General features: G+C 38.5%; 1 protein-coding gene across 1 annotated transcript in view; it reads right to left on the bottom strand.

Annotated features, from left to right (window-relative positions):
* CNTN3 (contactin 3) overlaps positions 1-17,160 on the bottom strand; it is a 387,846-nt gene that overhangs the window by 344,920 nt on the left and 25,766 nt on the right. Inside the window, exon 2 of the mRNA XM_045289985.1 lies at positions 7,925-8,051. Coding sequence (XP_045145920.1) covers positions 7,925-8,051 — 127 coding nt within the window. The remainder of the gene's footprint in view (positions 1-7,924; positions 8,052-17,160) is intronic.

Raw genomic sequence — 17,160 nt, 5'->3', positions numbered from 1 at the left:
AAAAAAAAATAACCCTAGGATATAATTCACCTCACAATCTGTACAAAGGCATAAAATCTGGTCAAGACAATGCAAATATAGCAATTATTTTGAGGAAAAACAAATGTCACATTTTAGACCTCAGCATAAAGCAAAGAAAAAAAAAAGAACAAAATGATTCACTAGAATTTTGGGGGCTGAAGTTGGGTTTGGGAAATATGCCCACCCTATACAATTGTTAAATCAACAGACAATACTTTATTTAAGTTTTGACAGGAAAATTAGGAATTTAATCACAGACGCAATTTGTGGTTTTAGAAGCTGCTTTCAAGTTAATAGGCAAATGCATTTGTGTTCAAATGCGATGTTTGTTAATATGTTTACTGAAGTGATGAGAATAATTGCAGCCCTTCAAAGAATGAATGTCTGAATTTGAATATTCAATACTTTATCCAAAAATAACTAGTTAGGCTTCAGCAATAATTGCTGAAGATATAAATGAGTAAAGTTGTGATGCTTGGTTTTTAAGATCAAGTTTTTAAAATGTGTGTCATTACATAAATCTACCATTCCTCACTCATTGATAAATTTTAAATATGTAAAAAGCTTTAAAACATTAAAGCTATGCTGGGATTTTAAAAAGTCAGTTACACAGTTAAAATCTATTTAAAACTGATTTGTTATTGCCTCAAAATTATTCAGAGAAGAAATATTGAATTACGTTTACTTCTGTCTTCCCTGCCTCAATTCTAACCTTTTGTTTGTTTGTTTAATAAAGGTGTTCTCAACATCCTTTGGCAAGGTCACGCCTTACAAGACTCAGTCCTGGAGAATCAGATTATTCAATTTCTCAGGCTTTAGAGATGACTTAAAAATGTGAATGTGGCTCAACTGATTTAAAATGTGTTTGGTCAATATATTTATAATCCTCTTCCTAAATCCATGGAGAAAAATAAAAATAAAATGCAAAAGCATGGAAGCATACACTATTTTGTATACGCTTTGTGCTCCTTTTCTGTTGTTATTGTTTGCAAACGACTAAATTATAACACAAACCAACCCTGAAGGACAAAGTAGAACTACACTACTGGATCTTCTAGGCTGAAACCCTTCACAAAAGCAGCTCACCAAGTCCTTTTTCCCACAGTCTTTGGTGGCTTTGAACCATTGACATAAAGGTTAGCAGTCCAGTGCTTATGACTTGCCTTACCCTTCCCAGGTGGGAGGAAAGGATATAAAGAAATCGGGGGTTGTAGTAAAGCACCTTTGTCACATGAAGAACAGCCTATCAAAGAATGGAACCCAAAGGTTAGTTAATCCAAAGAGAAGAATATCGTCTAAAATGATACATCAACCACTTATTTCTCTGATACACTACAAGGCATTCTTGACTTCTGGAACCCAGTCTAATCACCAATTCCCTTTGTTTGGTTTCCCTGCTTCTTAATGCTATTCCTTCCTTCCCCCCCACCCTCCTTCCATAAACCAGTAACTATTTGTGAGCATCTGGAATGCATGGATGGAGAACACGCCATCTTTTCCTTTGCAGGGGATGCAGTAACACTGCATTTGGCGGCCTTTGTAAGACAGGTAGATGTGGGGTGTCACAGACAGGCACACAGTTGGAGCATGAAATCCGCACCCACATTGACCACAGAAGAAAAGTTTCCTGGAAAGACAGTAGTGTAGTCAAGACCCTCTACGACTTGCTATTGACCACTACTTGCTGAAAGAACTAGATACACTTTATGTTTTGAAACATTCACATAGTGTCAACATTTCATTGCTCTTAGTGCTAATGGTGGGCATGGATCTACAGCTCATCCACTGAACCAGTCATGATGCTAAAAGTGGTTGATTTAGAAAAACACAAGGGATTGAGCATAGAAAGCTAGCCGGAAGGATTAGGCTTCTATGGGCCAGACAGGGCTATTTAGATAAACAACACCTATTAATCTTGAGGAATGAATGTAAATTAATAGGGACATCAGATTTTTACATGAGGTTAAGAGATGTATAATGCACCAATCACATATCAAAATTATAGCATATAATACAGTATTAGATATTAACTATTTATTAAATGGTATAAACCCATATGAAGAATTTACAATATTTATAAAAACCCAAACCCATTGACATCAATTTGATTCCAATTTATGGCAACCACATAGACCAGAGTAACAGAGTAAGCTGTCAATCTGAGACTCAATCAAAAGCAGACAGCCTCGTCTTTCTCCTCAGGTCAGTTTGAACAACTGACCTTAGAGTGAGCAGAAAAATACTTAACAATTGAACCATCATGGCTCCTAGCAGCATATATAAAAATCAATGTTATCAATTCAATTCAAATTCATAATAATGTTATAGTACCCTTACAGCAGAGGATCTCAACCTTCCTAATGCTGTGATCCTTTAATACAGTTCCTCATGTTGTGGTGACCCCCAACCATAAAATTATTTTTGTTGCTACTTCAAAACTGTAATGTTGCTACTATTATGAATCAGGCGACCCCTGTGAAAAGGCTGATTGATGCCCAAAGGGGTTGCGACCCAAGGTTGAGAACCGCTGTCTTACAGGAAAGAATTAAGCCACTACTTGGAGTTGCTGAAACTCTAAATCTCTGATAACAGACTGCCTCATCATTCTCCGACAGAATGGCTAGAGGGTTTGAACTGATGAAATCCACTGCACTACTTCACAGCATATAACAAAAGCACCCAACAACTGCAAACGAGTGGATTCAGGCTCAGAGCACCCATGGAGGGTTCCTCTGGTTGTAAATCCTTAGGAGAGCAATCACCTCATCTTTCTCCCTCAGAGTGAGGACTGGTTTGGAACCAGTGATCTTGAAGTTAGCAATTGAACACTTACCCACCAGTGCTGGCAGGGCTCCTTTCATAGCATACAAATATAGCACATACGAGAGGGTGTCTAAAACTTTGTCAAAAGTAGAACTGAGAGATGATGGGATTTTCCCACAAACTGTTTGAAGTCACCTTGTATATAGCCATATACATATTATGGATTAAATGTGTATGTATATACATTCCATAATGTATGTGTGCTCTCAAAGAAACAACTAAAACTTTCTTCCCCAGTCACTCCTTGAATTAATGGTAAAGAGAAAATAGTCTATTGTTTCATTTCCCTTTTCTTTCTTGCACTGCATACATTGAGTTAAATGTCAGCATATTAAATAATGTGTACAATATTATTCCTTTATTAGGACCATACTTAATGGTGGAAACAGAGGCCAGGAAAAAAATCTGAACTTTGAAATGATGGTTAGCCATTACAACTGTGTAACAAAATTTCTTTATCCAGTAGTTTATTTGTTCTACAGAGCTGGAGGACAGAATGATTTTCTTGATCACTCGATAGAAAGTAAAAGGTATAGGAGTACATTCATAAGAAAAAGCTGTAAATCTTACAGTCTAGAGCAGTATTTCCCAAAGCGGGGGATACAGCCCCACCCACCCCTGGGGTGCATTACAATGATCCAGAGAAGCTGCAATATCAGACAGCTACACTTTATTCTGGAGTGTAGGCTACAGCACAAGAGATTATAATTCCAGGGGGTCACGGTATAATTTTTATCTTTCTGAAAAGAAGGCTGTAGGCCAAATAATCTTAGGAACCTACGGTCTGGCAGGGGTGAGGAATGTCTGGGCATTGGTCCATAGAATCCAAAACCAAACTGACTGCCATCAGGTCGATCCGCCTCACAGTGACCCTGTGAACTAGAGCAGTGCTCTCCTCCACCACTACAAGACCTTCAACATCATCAACACCAGCTAATACCGTATGCCTCACCAAGAGAAGCAGTTCTAGCAAAAAGGAGGGCGAGATAATTAAATGTTTGATCAGTGTGGCCCACAGATGGTATTATAAATATTTAAGTCACCCTTGGCAGAAAAAAGGTTCTCTGACCCTGGAAAGCAATGCTATCCTTGGAAGGACATGTTTACTTGTGTCAGTCAATATAATATCCGCTTGCCGTGTGAGCTGGAGTAGACTCGACAGCACTGAGTTTGGGTTTGGGTATATACAACTACCAATCGTTTGAATTGTGGCTAAGGTAACTGGGAAGTGAACTATATCTTATTTTATCAATTTAAATTTCAATGGCACCATGTGGTCATTGTCTATTTTATTTGACAGTAAAGATCTAGAACCGCCAGCTATCCCAAAAGTTGAAAACACAAAGTCAAGAAGACCTTAATTTCCACGGCCTATCTGCATGTCTAAAAAGAATTTATAAAAAAACATGTCAGCACTTAAAAGGAAAGAGGTTACAAAATGAAAACATCTGCATTTGAAACTGATTGTGTTAGCAAATGTACAGTTCTGCTGGACATGCCTGAACTATGGAATGATTTGATATATGTATTAATTCCACTTATTAAAAAAATTTCTGTTGAGAATTTCTGAACTTTTGGATTTCTAATATGGTCATTTAAAAGGTTATTTTTAATGGGAGAGTAACAAAGAAAGGACTTCTCCAAAGATAAGTTTTTCTTGGTATACAAGACAGACTTGGGCTCTCAAATGGCAATCTTTTAAGACTTTTATTAAACTCTATTAGGAATGTTTGAAAACATGGTTGGGATACCTTTAATTTATGGTTTCAAATAACCTCCAAAGTTCGTTTCCCCACTTGTGTGTGTTTTGTATGTGTGTGTGTATATTTATATATATATATATATATATATATATATATGTGTGTGTGTGTGTTTTGTGTGTACATAATATATATATATTATAAACATATTTATTTTAAAGTATCTTTCCTTAAAACTTTTATAATCTCCCTTAGTATTATTTCTATGTCCTCAGTATTAATATATATGAGTGTGAGTCAAAAAGAATTATTATAAAATCATAGACACCTTTATGAAACAAAATATCAAAATATGAAACAGCTGTTGCTTGACCCTCTAACACAAGTAACACTTGTGCTGTCTAGTTTAAACTCCATCACAACAATAGTTTTTGTATCTGGAGGCCGTACATCATGCCCCCTTAAAATATTCTTTGAGTTTGTGGAGCAGAAAAAAAAAGTTTTATGGGACAAGTTTTATGGCATGGACGAAATTCTCCTAGAATGGTTCTCACTAGTCTTAAAGCAAGACCAAGTGATTTTTCTTGATAGTGGGTAAAAATATCCCTCTGAACAATTTTCCAAGCCTTTTCGCTCATCAATACAGTTTTCATTTCTCTACAGAGGCCTTCATAATAAGCCACCAGGAACATACTGGGTCCCTTGAGAGCAAGCGACCAAGATTATCCTTTTGTAACTCTATGAAAACAGACAGCCATCATGATCTTCTGGCTGACCCTTCTGTCTTGAATTTAATTGCCCCAGCAAATACTCTTGGACGCCACATTTTTGATTGGACAGGACACTCTGGGTCTTATTGGTAAATCTCTGTTATGATTTATTCCATAAAACTATCCTCATTTGCTTCGATTTATCATAAAGACTGATGGGATGATCTACTATTTGAGCAAATTGATCTTCACACAGCAGTTTTGACACTCGTGGAGGTGAAAGCTTGCTGGGCTCATGATACTCCTTAGAAACGGAGATCGCCAAACTTTGTGAAAGTCCAGCTTCAACAGCCATCACATCAGGGCTGATGCCACAGTCTTCTTCTAGAAGTTTCCTGACTTTTCTCACAGTATATCCACTTACTTTCCTGGCGGTCTTCCTTCTCTTAGCTGATCTTTGAAATCTTCCTGAAAACATGTGATCCATCTAAAAAATGATATTTTCTGTGAGGCTGCATTCTCATAAACTTGTTTCAAAGCTTCAATGACTCGGGAAATGTCCACTTGAGTTTTGTTAAAAAATTTGATGTGAGCTCTGATTCAAAATCACGTATTCCCCACAACACAAAAAGTGTCTTCTTCGTCTCCTTCTCTCTTTATGAAAGTGCCCTAACAAGACCAAGACTAGTGTATTACCTCTCTATTCTTCGGCACCCAGCCCTTGGCCAGGGAGATATGGTCTGCTTACACTTGTTTTCTTCAAAGAACCCTGTGTGAACTGGATCCCCCAAATAATGCTCTTTTACTTGGTTTAAGTAAACTTTCATATTCATCAGATGCCTTCACTTTAGAAAATCATTAAAGGTACAATAAAAAATGTTGCTCCATTTGATTCCAAGTCAAGCATCTTAAAATATAATAAAGCTTATCTAGCTTGTTAAATGTCTTTATTTAGTAGGCTTAAGATGATAAATTAATTTAAGCCACACATCTCATAGTCCCGCCTTACAGATATTTAGTTAGTGTTAACAAAATGCCAGAACAATATTGTGAAGAATCTAACCAAATTTAAGAATCATTGTACAAGGACAAACATCTTCAATAATATGTTATAAATGGTATAGTTATAAACAAACATATCTCTACGACAATACAATTGCCTAGTATACAAGTTTTTAAAATTATAATAAAATATATTTCCATATTTCTAAACATAGGCTTTTGACTATTTGATAAAACCTCGCAAGCATAATTAATCTACTTATTTAAAAGTGTATTCCTATATGACTTTAAATCTTGTAACTTGGCAATATTTCATCTAAACATATTATCAACAAATTATTCTTAAGATGAATATCAAGAAATAATACTTTACTGATAACAAAAAAAGCCAACTTATGTATCATTCACATTGATTCTTTACTATATTTACAGCCATGTCAATGAAGACAATCTTCCACTTCAAGCAAAAAAACCCCAGATGCATTAAAGACATATGAGGATGTGCTAAAGAAAATTATGGACAAGAAAAATATTTTCAGATGAATAATTTTCTAAGTTTGATCAATTCATCTATCCCCTGAAACAAATATATTTTAGATGTCAAATATGTTTATACCCAATTAATTGAATGATTTCATAAAATAGTTTCGGTTTTTTAACCGAATGGTTTTTTTAATGGTTTTTTAACCATTATAATTTTCTTTTAATGGAGACAATAGGGACAGTAGGGGGCAAACAGAAAATTTGTCTAACACTTCTGCAAACTCTGACCAGTTAGTTATCTAAAATTATGATTTTATTTTGTTGAAAGTACACAGGAGATGCTCAAGAAACATACTGCTGTATGCACTGGACCAATATGCAATACTTCCAAAGACAATGATCTTACCAATTTCCAATTGCACAAATACAATGGTTTATATTCTAACTTAGTCCTGACCTAATTTACAATGACTTCTGGCTTTTATTATTTATATGGGTTAAGAGAACAATAGAAGTTCAAGATCAATATTGGAAGACTCTACAAAATGTAATTCTATCAATGCAGACTGAAGTTTGCTTAATCTTCAGGCTTAGAAAAAGGTTTTGCAAAGCAAACCAATAGTTTAAACAAAGTTTTGGAGGTGGATGCTCACAGCACTTGAAAGAGCATGTTCGAGCTTGTCAAGCAGCCTCTAGCATTGGAGTATCAGAGTCACTTACACAAAGGCAGCATGTGCTCTTTATAAATAATTTATCTTTTCATTAAGTGAGTCCCCTAAGTACCCCAAGAGGTAACATTTTTTTACCGCATGTTATTTAATAAAGTAAATATCCATCTCCTTCAAACAATCCACCATGTAAATTTTTTGTTTGTCAAGTCATGGAAGTTCAGATATCCCCCCCCCCACACCTTTTCTTTACATCCTTGGGTCACCCCGAGTCAACACTGACCAATGGCATAGAGAGAGAGAGTGAGAAACTCTGCTTCTTTCTTTCAGTCCAGAAAAAATGAAACCATGTCAATCATATACAAGATAGATGCAGTGATTTGCTTAGCATATCAGGCTTAAAAGTAGAGCTTCATGTGTTACTTATTACACGTAAATATACTGAAGGGAAGACACAGTTCACAGTTGCTACATCGAATCTCTAAAAACCATTGAAATTTCCAACATTTCACTGTACCTGTAATGAGGTGAAGGGTTGCCTCTTGCTTCACAATTTAAAGTTATTTTTTTATCTTCTGAACCAACAGGGAAAATGCTGTTGCTGGGCTCTTTCATAAACACAGGGCCTTGGAAAAGAAGTTCATCTACACAGGTGGGAGACAAACCAAATACAGGGAGTCAAAGATATGGTCCAACAGGCACTCTAAAGTGGAAGAAGAAAAGAAATGAAAGAAAGAAGCCCCAATTGCCCACAAAAGCAACACAGTCTTAGGCACTGCTTCATACTAATAAATTAAAGTAGTTTATCAGCAATGATCCCTAGTTCACCTGGGACAATTATAAAGGGATGAAAGTTGATATAAAAACACTGATATTAAAATTTCTTCAAGCTGTAAATAAAGCTGCAGGAGTCACTGTGCCATCCCTTCTCTGTTCGTTTGTCCTGGGATGGCTTGCTTGTTGCTGGGATACTGGAAGCTGTGACACTGGTACTTCAGGATCACTAAGCTCCCCCACGAAAGACAGGTTTCAGTAAAGGTTCCAGAATAAAGCAAACTGGTAAGAATGGCCTAGTGATTTTCTAAAATTAAAAGTGAGTCAAAGTACACCTTATGGAAAAAAAGGAACATTTGTGGTATATTGTTGTTGTTGTTGTTGTTATTGTTGGGTGCCCTTGTGTTGGTTCCAACTCATAGCAATTCTATGTACAACACAATGAAATACAGCCAGGTCCTACACCATCCTCACAATAGTCGTTACATTTGATCCCACTGTTGCAAACATTGTGCCGGTCCATCTTTTAGAATCTCCCTCGTTCTCATTGCCCTCTACTTTGCCAAGCATGATGGAGTCTCCTGGGACTGGTCTCTTCTGACAACATGTTCAAAGGCATGAAATGGAGACCTCATTCTTGTTTTTAAATAGCTTTCTGGCTGCACGCCTTCCAAGACAGATTTGTTTGGGTTTTTTTGGCAATCTATTGCACTTTCAATATTCTTTGTTTGCACCATAATGCAACCCATCAATTTTCCAGTCTTCCTTATTCAATGGCCACATCTCACATGCATATGAGGTGATTTATAAATGCCACGCTTGACTGCGACATACCTTAGCCCACAAAGTATCCTCCTTGTTTTCCACCACTTTAAAGAAGCCCTGTGTAGCAGATTTACCCAATGTGATATGTCCTTTGATCTTTTGATTGCTGTTTCCATAAACAGTCATAGAACCAAACAAGATATAATCCCTGACAACTTGTATCATTTCTCCATTCATCATGATGTCACTTATGGGTCCAGTTGTAAGGATTTCTTTTTAACATTTAGTCGTAGTCCCTTTTGAAAGGTGGATCCAAGCCATGCTATTTTCAATTACCACACATGCATGTCAAGGTTAGACAATGAAAAAAGAAGACTGAAGAATTGTGTTTGAATTATATGATTGGTAATGACTATTGTTGGTGAAGAATATTGAAGATACCATGGACTGCCAAAAGAACAAATAGATCTATCTTGGAGTCAGAATTCTCCTTACAAGCAATAATGGCAAGATTTTGTCTCAATTACTATGATTATGTTATCAAGAGGAATAGGTCCCTGGAGAAAGGTATTGTGGGAGTTACATAGTGGAGTCTCGCTTGTCAATCAGGTCACAGCCTGATAATGCCTCCTTGTGGGCCTGGCCTTCTCAGGAGGATTCTGGGAACTTCCTCTCTCTCTTTGCCTTGGTCTTCCTGTTAAAAAGCCACATTTAGAGAGCTGAAGGAACCACGTGGAGACCCATGCCAGTGCTGAGTGCTTCCACTGCCACTGGATCCACAAGATTTTTCACCCACCAGCCTGTGATCTCCCTGAATTCAGCATCATTGTATGTGCTGTGTGAGTCTGAAGAGGAATTGGTAGGCTAGTATCAGACACATGGGCTAATATCGGACTTAAGGACATGATGTTTTCTCAATAAACAATTGCTCTTTGAAGAAAAGCTCTCTTTCACACACATGGGAGTGTCACTGGATCTGCTTCTCTAGTCAACTGGTCTAACATAGGCCCCATGCTAGATAAACCAAAGGGTTAGAGAAAAAGCAGACCTTCACTGAAATGAGCTGATGAAGCGGCGGTAGCTATGGACAGAAACTTACCTGCTTTTAAAGACTTCATTTTGTCTCCAAAATATATGTTACAAAACCTGTGCTGCAATGACTATGACTGTTAATCAAAAGGCCAGTGCTTTGGACCCACTAGCTGTTCTATTGGAGAAAGACGTGGGATTCCGTTTCTGTAAAATTGCAGCCTTGGAAACCTATGTGCCAGGTACACTGTTCTATAAAGTCACTCAGATTAACAATTGGCTGTGAGCATAAGCCTTTTAGATGCATTACAATCCCCTCTGGGAATGGAGTTTCTTTGTTATGTTAATGAGCCAGAATTAGAGTTTGTGTTCAGCCAATCTCTTTTGAGATGAGCACCCAAGCATATGGCCACCAAGCTTTTCAGACTCACAGAACCCCTACAGGGGGTTTTTCAGTTGGCACATCTTTCCAGGAATAGACAACCTCTTCTTTCTCTTTTGGAGTTGGATTTGAACCACCCACAGACCTTGCAGTTATCTGCCCAAGCCTAACCCACAACCATACCTGGGTTCCTTCTTTTGAAATATAAACAAGTAAGTGAGCAAGCAGAGGTGGGAACGAGTGATGCCAAACCACATACAGATTGACGCTCAAAAGAAGGCTCTCAACCTTTCACCACAGTCTGCTCACTCACTGCCAAGTCAATTCTGACTCACGGAGACCCTACAGGACAGAGTAGAACTGCCCCTGAGGAGCTCTGAGACTGCAAACTCTTACAGGAGAAGGAAGCCTCCTCTTTCTTCTTTAGAGTGGTTGGTGGTTTCAAAGTGCTGACCTTGTGGTTAGCATCCCAAGACATAACCCACTGTCACCACAGTCTACAGGGAAAGATTCCTACTTAAGCTCACGCCCTCGACCTCTTAGCCTCTAGAGAATTTGTTTCTGCTTGTTAAAACCACCTATTTGTGGAAAATATGTCACGTCAGCATGACAGAACCAAGACAACTAGTAGTGTGAGAACACAGAGGATTGGGAAACAGTTTGTCTAGTTATAAGTAACATGAGTTGGGGGTGAGTTCAGGACACCTACCAATGACTAATTATCATTACAATTAGCGATACCTAAATTTTCATTGGTTTAGTAGTCAATAAAATATTATCGAAAATCTTTTTTTTTCTTTTTTGTCATAAGCTTCTATAGAAACTACAGCTTGATTCCAAGCAAGTTGAACAGTTAAGTATGAACTTTTTCAAAGAATATGTCAGACATACTACTCTGATAGGTGCTTATGCTATTTTGTCATTTTGAACTGAAAATACTCAATATTTGGTGAGATTTCCATTTGACTATTAGCAAACCGAAGAGAAGCATCAGCTCCTACCAAATGTCTTTGTAAATGTTTCCACGGAAGTTAAGGGAACTTGAACAACCTGAGAAAAATATATCTTAGTGCTTGCCTTTAATAAGGAAAGTGATCATTCTACTGCAGTTGAACTGCAGTGGCACATTTCTTAAGGCAAACAAATACACAGACAACTAAAAAATGAAAATGCAAACTAAGAGACGCAGCATCCATAAACTGTTGGACAAAGAAATTAGACTGAAAAATAGCACTAGTGGCCCAGAAACTATGAACTTACATTTGAGCTACTTCTAATAATAATTATTATTCACCATCACAGCCACATCCAGAGTGCTAACCCATCAGCAAAAATGGTGTGTGGAATGATGAAAATAGAAGCAGCTAAAACTTAGCTTCACCAGTGCTCGGGCGGGTTTTTTACCCAGCTCATCACCCTAGGAATAACCTTGGCCAAGAACAGAAGGGGAGCCCCGAGGCCTTGAGCTGTTAGGTCGCATGCACAAGTCCTGTGGTTTCTCACAATGTACAGCCTATCCTGTACTGTGTGATTCCAGCGCCTGTACAGTGGTACTCTCATGTCATCACTGTTAACCCTCACCATTACTTGTTGTGTGTTGATTCAGGACAGCTCCCACGTTCTGGTGATGCCGTGCATTACAGACTAAAACCTGTCTGATCGGGAGTCAACATTTGGTGGCAGATTTCATCGGCTAAGTTTTGGAAGTAGCTCACCAGGCCTTTCTTCCTAGTCTATCCTATTCCAGAAATTCTGCTGAGATCTGTACACACACACACAATCACTGTTTTTGATGATCCTACTGACATCTGACATACCAGTGGCACAGGTCCGCATCACTGCCTCATGCAAGCTGCCACAACAGGACGAACTGACAGGTAGGAGGTGTAGAACAAGTAGATACTCGATATGTTCCTGTGAATAAATTATTAAGATAATGAAGGAATCCTCACAATCTCTCAGTGTAAAGCAGGTGCTATTTCACAGTTGGTGATTTATTAAGCTAAGATTTTAATTGCAGTTTAGGTTTTACTCCGTGTGCTAACTGGCAGCCTTAGGAGAATGAAGCCCGGGCAGGTTAACTAGGCCAACCCTAGTAACAGAATTTCGTGTTGAGAGAACTAGTATTAGACAATAGTCCTCGGGCTCTCATATGGAGCTACTTCTACTACACTGCATTCTTTTAAATCCTGTCAAAGTGAAAATGCAGAACCAGCGGGCCTCTTTCCATTCCCAGCCTTTCCACGTGACACTGGAAAGGCTCGTGCACAGTACCTTTGGCATTTAAGCCTCCTAGTTGCTCAAATATGCGAAGGATGGTGAGGATGGTGCAGGGCCAGGCAGTGTTTAGTTTTGTTGTACAAATGGGCTGCTACCACAGGAACCAACTTCAAGGCATCTAACTTCCACGAAGGCTTTGCAGGCACCCAGCAGCCATGCTGGCGACTCTTAAATTCTAAGTGTAAAGTAATAGCCAAACATGACAGTTCACCCACGCTCCGCCCTCAGCGGTGATTAAAAAGGCCACTCAACCTTGATGCAGGAGAAGAACAGCGGATGAGAGTCGCGAGGGGATCCTGCTTCAGGCTACTGTCAGCATGATCAACCGAGCAGGAATAGATACTGAAGTCCTGGCTAATCCACAACAAAGTCTCCCAACAGCGCCCTCAAAATGAATTTTCATACTCCAAAGGACAGAACCTGAATATTCTACACAGACATTTATACCTAGAATAAAAGAAAAACGCAAGTTTCTCTGAAACACAAAGAGACCTCTCTCGTCTAACTCAATGGATTCAGCGTAACATTTAGATTGATGTTAAACTTTACTTTTTGAGACAGGAGCCCTTTGTTTGATATGTTAGCCTGGTTCTTGAGTTCCACTTTACCTTTACAATCTAAAATAAAGGGCATATAGCATCTCCTGAACAGGGCTAATAAGTCCAAAAATCCAATCCTAAGGTGTTATTTTTCCCCCTAACACCCACAGGCTACTACAAATAACTGCCTCTGAATGTAAGTACAAGCTTTATGAGGTCCTAAGGTAATGCCACGTAAAAGATCAAACAGTGGGCGATCAATTCTAATGGTCAGTCTCCATACAATTTTTATGAAGACTGACAAAGAAAAATAGACAAGGGATTCCAAGTGGTTGGCATTACTCTTAGTAAAAGAAATGAAATTCCTAAAAGATAGCATTACTATCTATGCTCTATCTAGGAAATAAAAGGATTGCACACCCTATTTTCCATTGCAAGGCATTTCCAAAAGAACTAAGTCGTAAAAAGGGGTTGCAGTTGGCAGTGCTATGGAAAGAAGAATTTAAGAAGATGTGACTCACAAAGGAATACTAGATTCACTTGATAGGTATTTGATCCAGAGAGAATTAAGTCCGAATTCTGGCCTGTGTCAGAGTAAGTAAAATCATACACTAGCAATGAGATGAATTAGGCATTACAGGACCTACTATTTGACAGCATAAGGAAAAGATAAGGGAAAATATAAATATATACTATACAACGGGGTACCCCTCCAAAACTGGGATTGCGCCAGGCAGAGTGTAGCTTTCATGGAACGCATTTGTTCTGTTTGGCAATCATCAAGCAACTTGCTCTGAATTAGTGCACCCAGTGGCGTCACCTGGGAAGGTTCTCTCTTGTCACAGTGAATTTTGCGTAAAAGCAGTTTGGCTCAAACCATGTTTTTTGTGATGGCCTATTTAAGAGAACAGTGTGTGGACTGGAAATTTTGTTTCCTGCTTGGGAAAAAGGCGACAGAAACTGTTGCGATGTTGAACACAGCTTATCAAAAAAAGGCAGAATGTCGTTTGATAACAAACCTCATTCTGGACATCCATCAACTTCCTGAACAGACGAAAATGTGGACATGTAGTACATTTGGAGTTCTTTACCCAGATCAGATTGTTAATCAAGCCTTCTATTTAGAGGTTCTGAAAAGACAGTGTAACAGTGTGCAACAAGGATGGTGCTGTCTGCCATCCAAAGAGATGAGCTTAAAAAATGTTTCCAAGAATGGAATTGCAGATTTGACAAATGTATTAAATGCAATAGAGAGTATGTTGAAGGTGATAAGGTTTCATATTATATATATATATATAAATACATAGCTTTGAACAAAAAAAATCTTTTTGGCGGCGGGTACCCCCTCCCATATATACATATATATATTTTTTAGTATTCACTGTGCATGTGTTTAGCATTCTTGTTTAAAAGCTTCCTCCCTGGCCCCACAAAGCAAATGAATAAAGCTAAAATAAATCACACGTATACTTTTCCAAAGTCAGAGGAGGATAAAGAATTCAGTCTTAGATTAAGTCATTCTTTTCACAGATATTTAAATGGCAGATATGTGCAGCATGTGAAAACCCAGCTGAGGCGGACACTGTTGGCTGTCTACCTAACAGTGCTCACTCTTTCCTTGCCCTGAGAGTCTGTCTTCACCATGGAGACTGGGAGTGCTGGATATACTAGCTTCCCAGAATGCTTTGCAATTCTTGGCCAAGCAAGGAACAAGGTAGGTAGGAGAGATTGGGACATAAGATTAGTAATAGATAAAACACCTGTTGGAACTTTTTGTGACAGTGTCCATCCTGATTTAAAAAGAAGAAAAAGTACAAACCTGACCTCTGTTGCTTTCTGACATAGAAAACTGTCAGATACAGAAGAACGCTGGGAACTACACCAGCCATGCAGATGCCACGAGGGCAAAGTTTAACATAGTCATATATCACATAAGAAAGCCAACCTGGAACCTTCATATCCTTGACCCATCATGGATTCACACAAAGCTCAAAAAAAAGAAATCACTGCTTTTGAGTCAATGCCAACTCTCAGAGACCGATAGGACGCCATAGAACTGCCCCTGGGAGTTTCCAAGACTGGAATCGTTTACGGGAACAGAATGTCCCATCTTTCTCCCTCGGAGCAGCTGGTAATTTCAAACTGCTGACCTTGCAGTTTGCAGCCCACAGGTAACCACCATACCGTAACTCAAAAGTCCAGCTGAAAGCACCGAGACTAATAAGCTGAGAGGAAAATGCAATAAAAAAGTACAGTGTACTTAAAATTAGACAGGAAAAAATAAAAGGCTTACCTAGAATTACTAAGAACCACACCTGGACATAAGTTGAAGCAATTAGGTTTTGTTTTTTTCTTTCACGGTGTATGTGGCACAGTGCTTATGAGTTGAACTGTAAACTGCAAGACCAGCAGTTCGAAACCAGCAGACTCTATGGAAGAGAGATGAGGTTCTCTACTCCTGTAAAGAGTTACAGTCTCAGAGACCTAAGGGGAAGTTCTACTCTGTCCTATAGGGTCTCAGTGAATTGGCATTGACTCAATTATAGTGAATTTTGGAGTGTGTGTGGGGTGAAGCTGGAGTAAGGTCTACATCTGGAGGATGATATATCTAGCACAATGCACACCAATATAAAGTGATATATAGATATACTGTATTGAAAATGACAAAGGTACTAGTTTTCTACATTATTTGTCCCATTCCTCTTTTTTGGGGTGGGGGGGCTATGATGTGCCCCCCCCCTGCCCCCACACCGAGAGAAAATGAGAGACTGCACCTGGAGCAAAGCGACATTCAATAATTAGGGAATTCGACCTGAAAGAGACGTTAAGCTTACAGGTGCTAAAAATACAAATACATAAAAGACTCTTTTCTGGAATGTTAGAATGCTTTCAGAGCATGGCAGACATTCATGAACCCATTCATTGCAATCTGTCAAAAAGCTGGGGTGCGGGGAGCCATGACACAACCCCATGCTCATACACACACAAGCCGATTTGTGTTTAACATTATCTATTTGGATCTTTTGCTTTAGTAAACTTATCACAGATGTCAATGGAAGTCATGACAGATTTTGCTTGACTGAAAAATTCACCAAGCGCACTAAAGTTCAATAAGAGAAAAGGACTTGGGCGTATTTCTGAGGGGGCTCAATGTTTAACTTGATACTCGCTAAATCTGATTGCTACAGTTCTGGCTAGTGAAGGTTCTGTACAATCGAATCAAAGCTGTTAACCCATTTCCAGTTTATTGACATAAATAAATGACGTATTTTGGCAAAAGCAGCTTTAGAAGAAATGGGACTAAAGTCGTGGTCGATTAAAATGATTTCGTAGCACTTTGTGGCTTCCTTAAGTCCATGCTATTGTCTTTTTATGAATGTAAATTCTATTGCTTTTGACTCTCCCTGACATCTTTCCATAGTCCCAGTCCCTAATTATACTTTTCTTGATAGACAGTTTAATGGCAACTCTACATGGTGAGAGAAGCAAGACTGCTATTGTTAGGTGCAGTGTGCCATGTGTACAATACACCTAAGAGAACACAATTCACAGTCCATTTATTTGAGGGAAAAAGCACTTTGTATTATGCCAATATTCATTGAGCTTCTTCTCACTGATCACGCTGAAATATTTCATTAATCAACTCCTTTAAAAACATTCCTTTAGCTTCCTGCTTTGACATGTTTTAATAGAGATTATTACATTTGTAGTTACTATTCTTTAAAAAGATGGGGTCAAAGCTTCTTGGGTCCAGGCCTTTAAGAAAGAAGCTGTATGTGAAACTCTCGTTCAAGGTCACTGTTTCTATGAAAAAATAAATACACAATAAGAATCCCTGTTATAAATTATTTGCAATGGAGAAGACATTAAGAAGTAAAACTTTGTGGTGATTGGTTTGTTCTAGGAGTTCCACAGCTGAAAGCTCACAAAGGTGATCTCCTAAAGACCACCTTCTGCTGCTGCCGCTCCCTGCCCTCAAGTGAG

The sequence above is a fragment of the Echinops telfairi genome, unplaced genomic scaffold (genome assembly GCF_000313985.2).
Source record: "Echinops telfairi isolate 266 unplaced genomic scaffold, ASM31398v2 ScPeMD7_31;HRSCAF=116, whole genome shotgun sequence".
Taxonomy (NCBI): Eukaryota; Metazoa; Chordata; class Mammalia; order Afrosoricida; family Tenrecidae; genus Echinops; species Echinops telfairi.
This window is presented reverse-complemented; position numbering and strand designations above follow the sequence as displayed.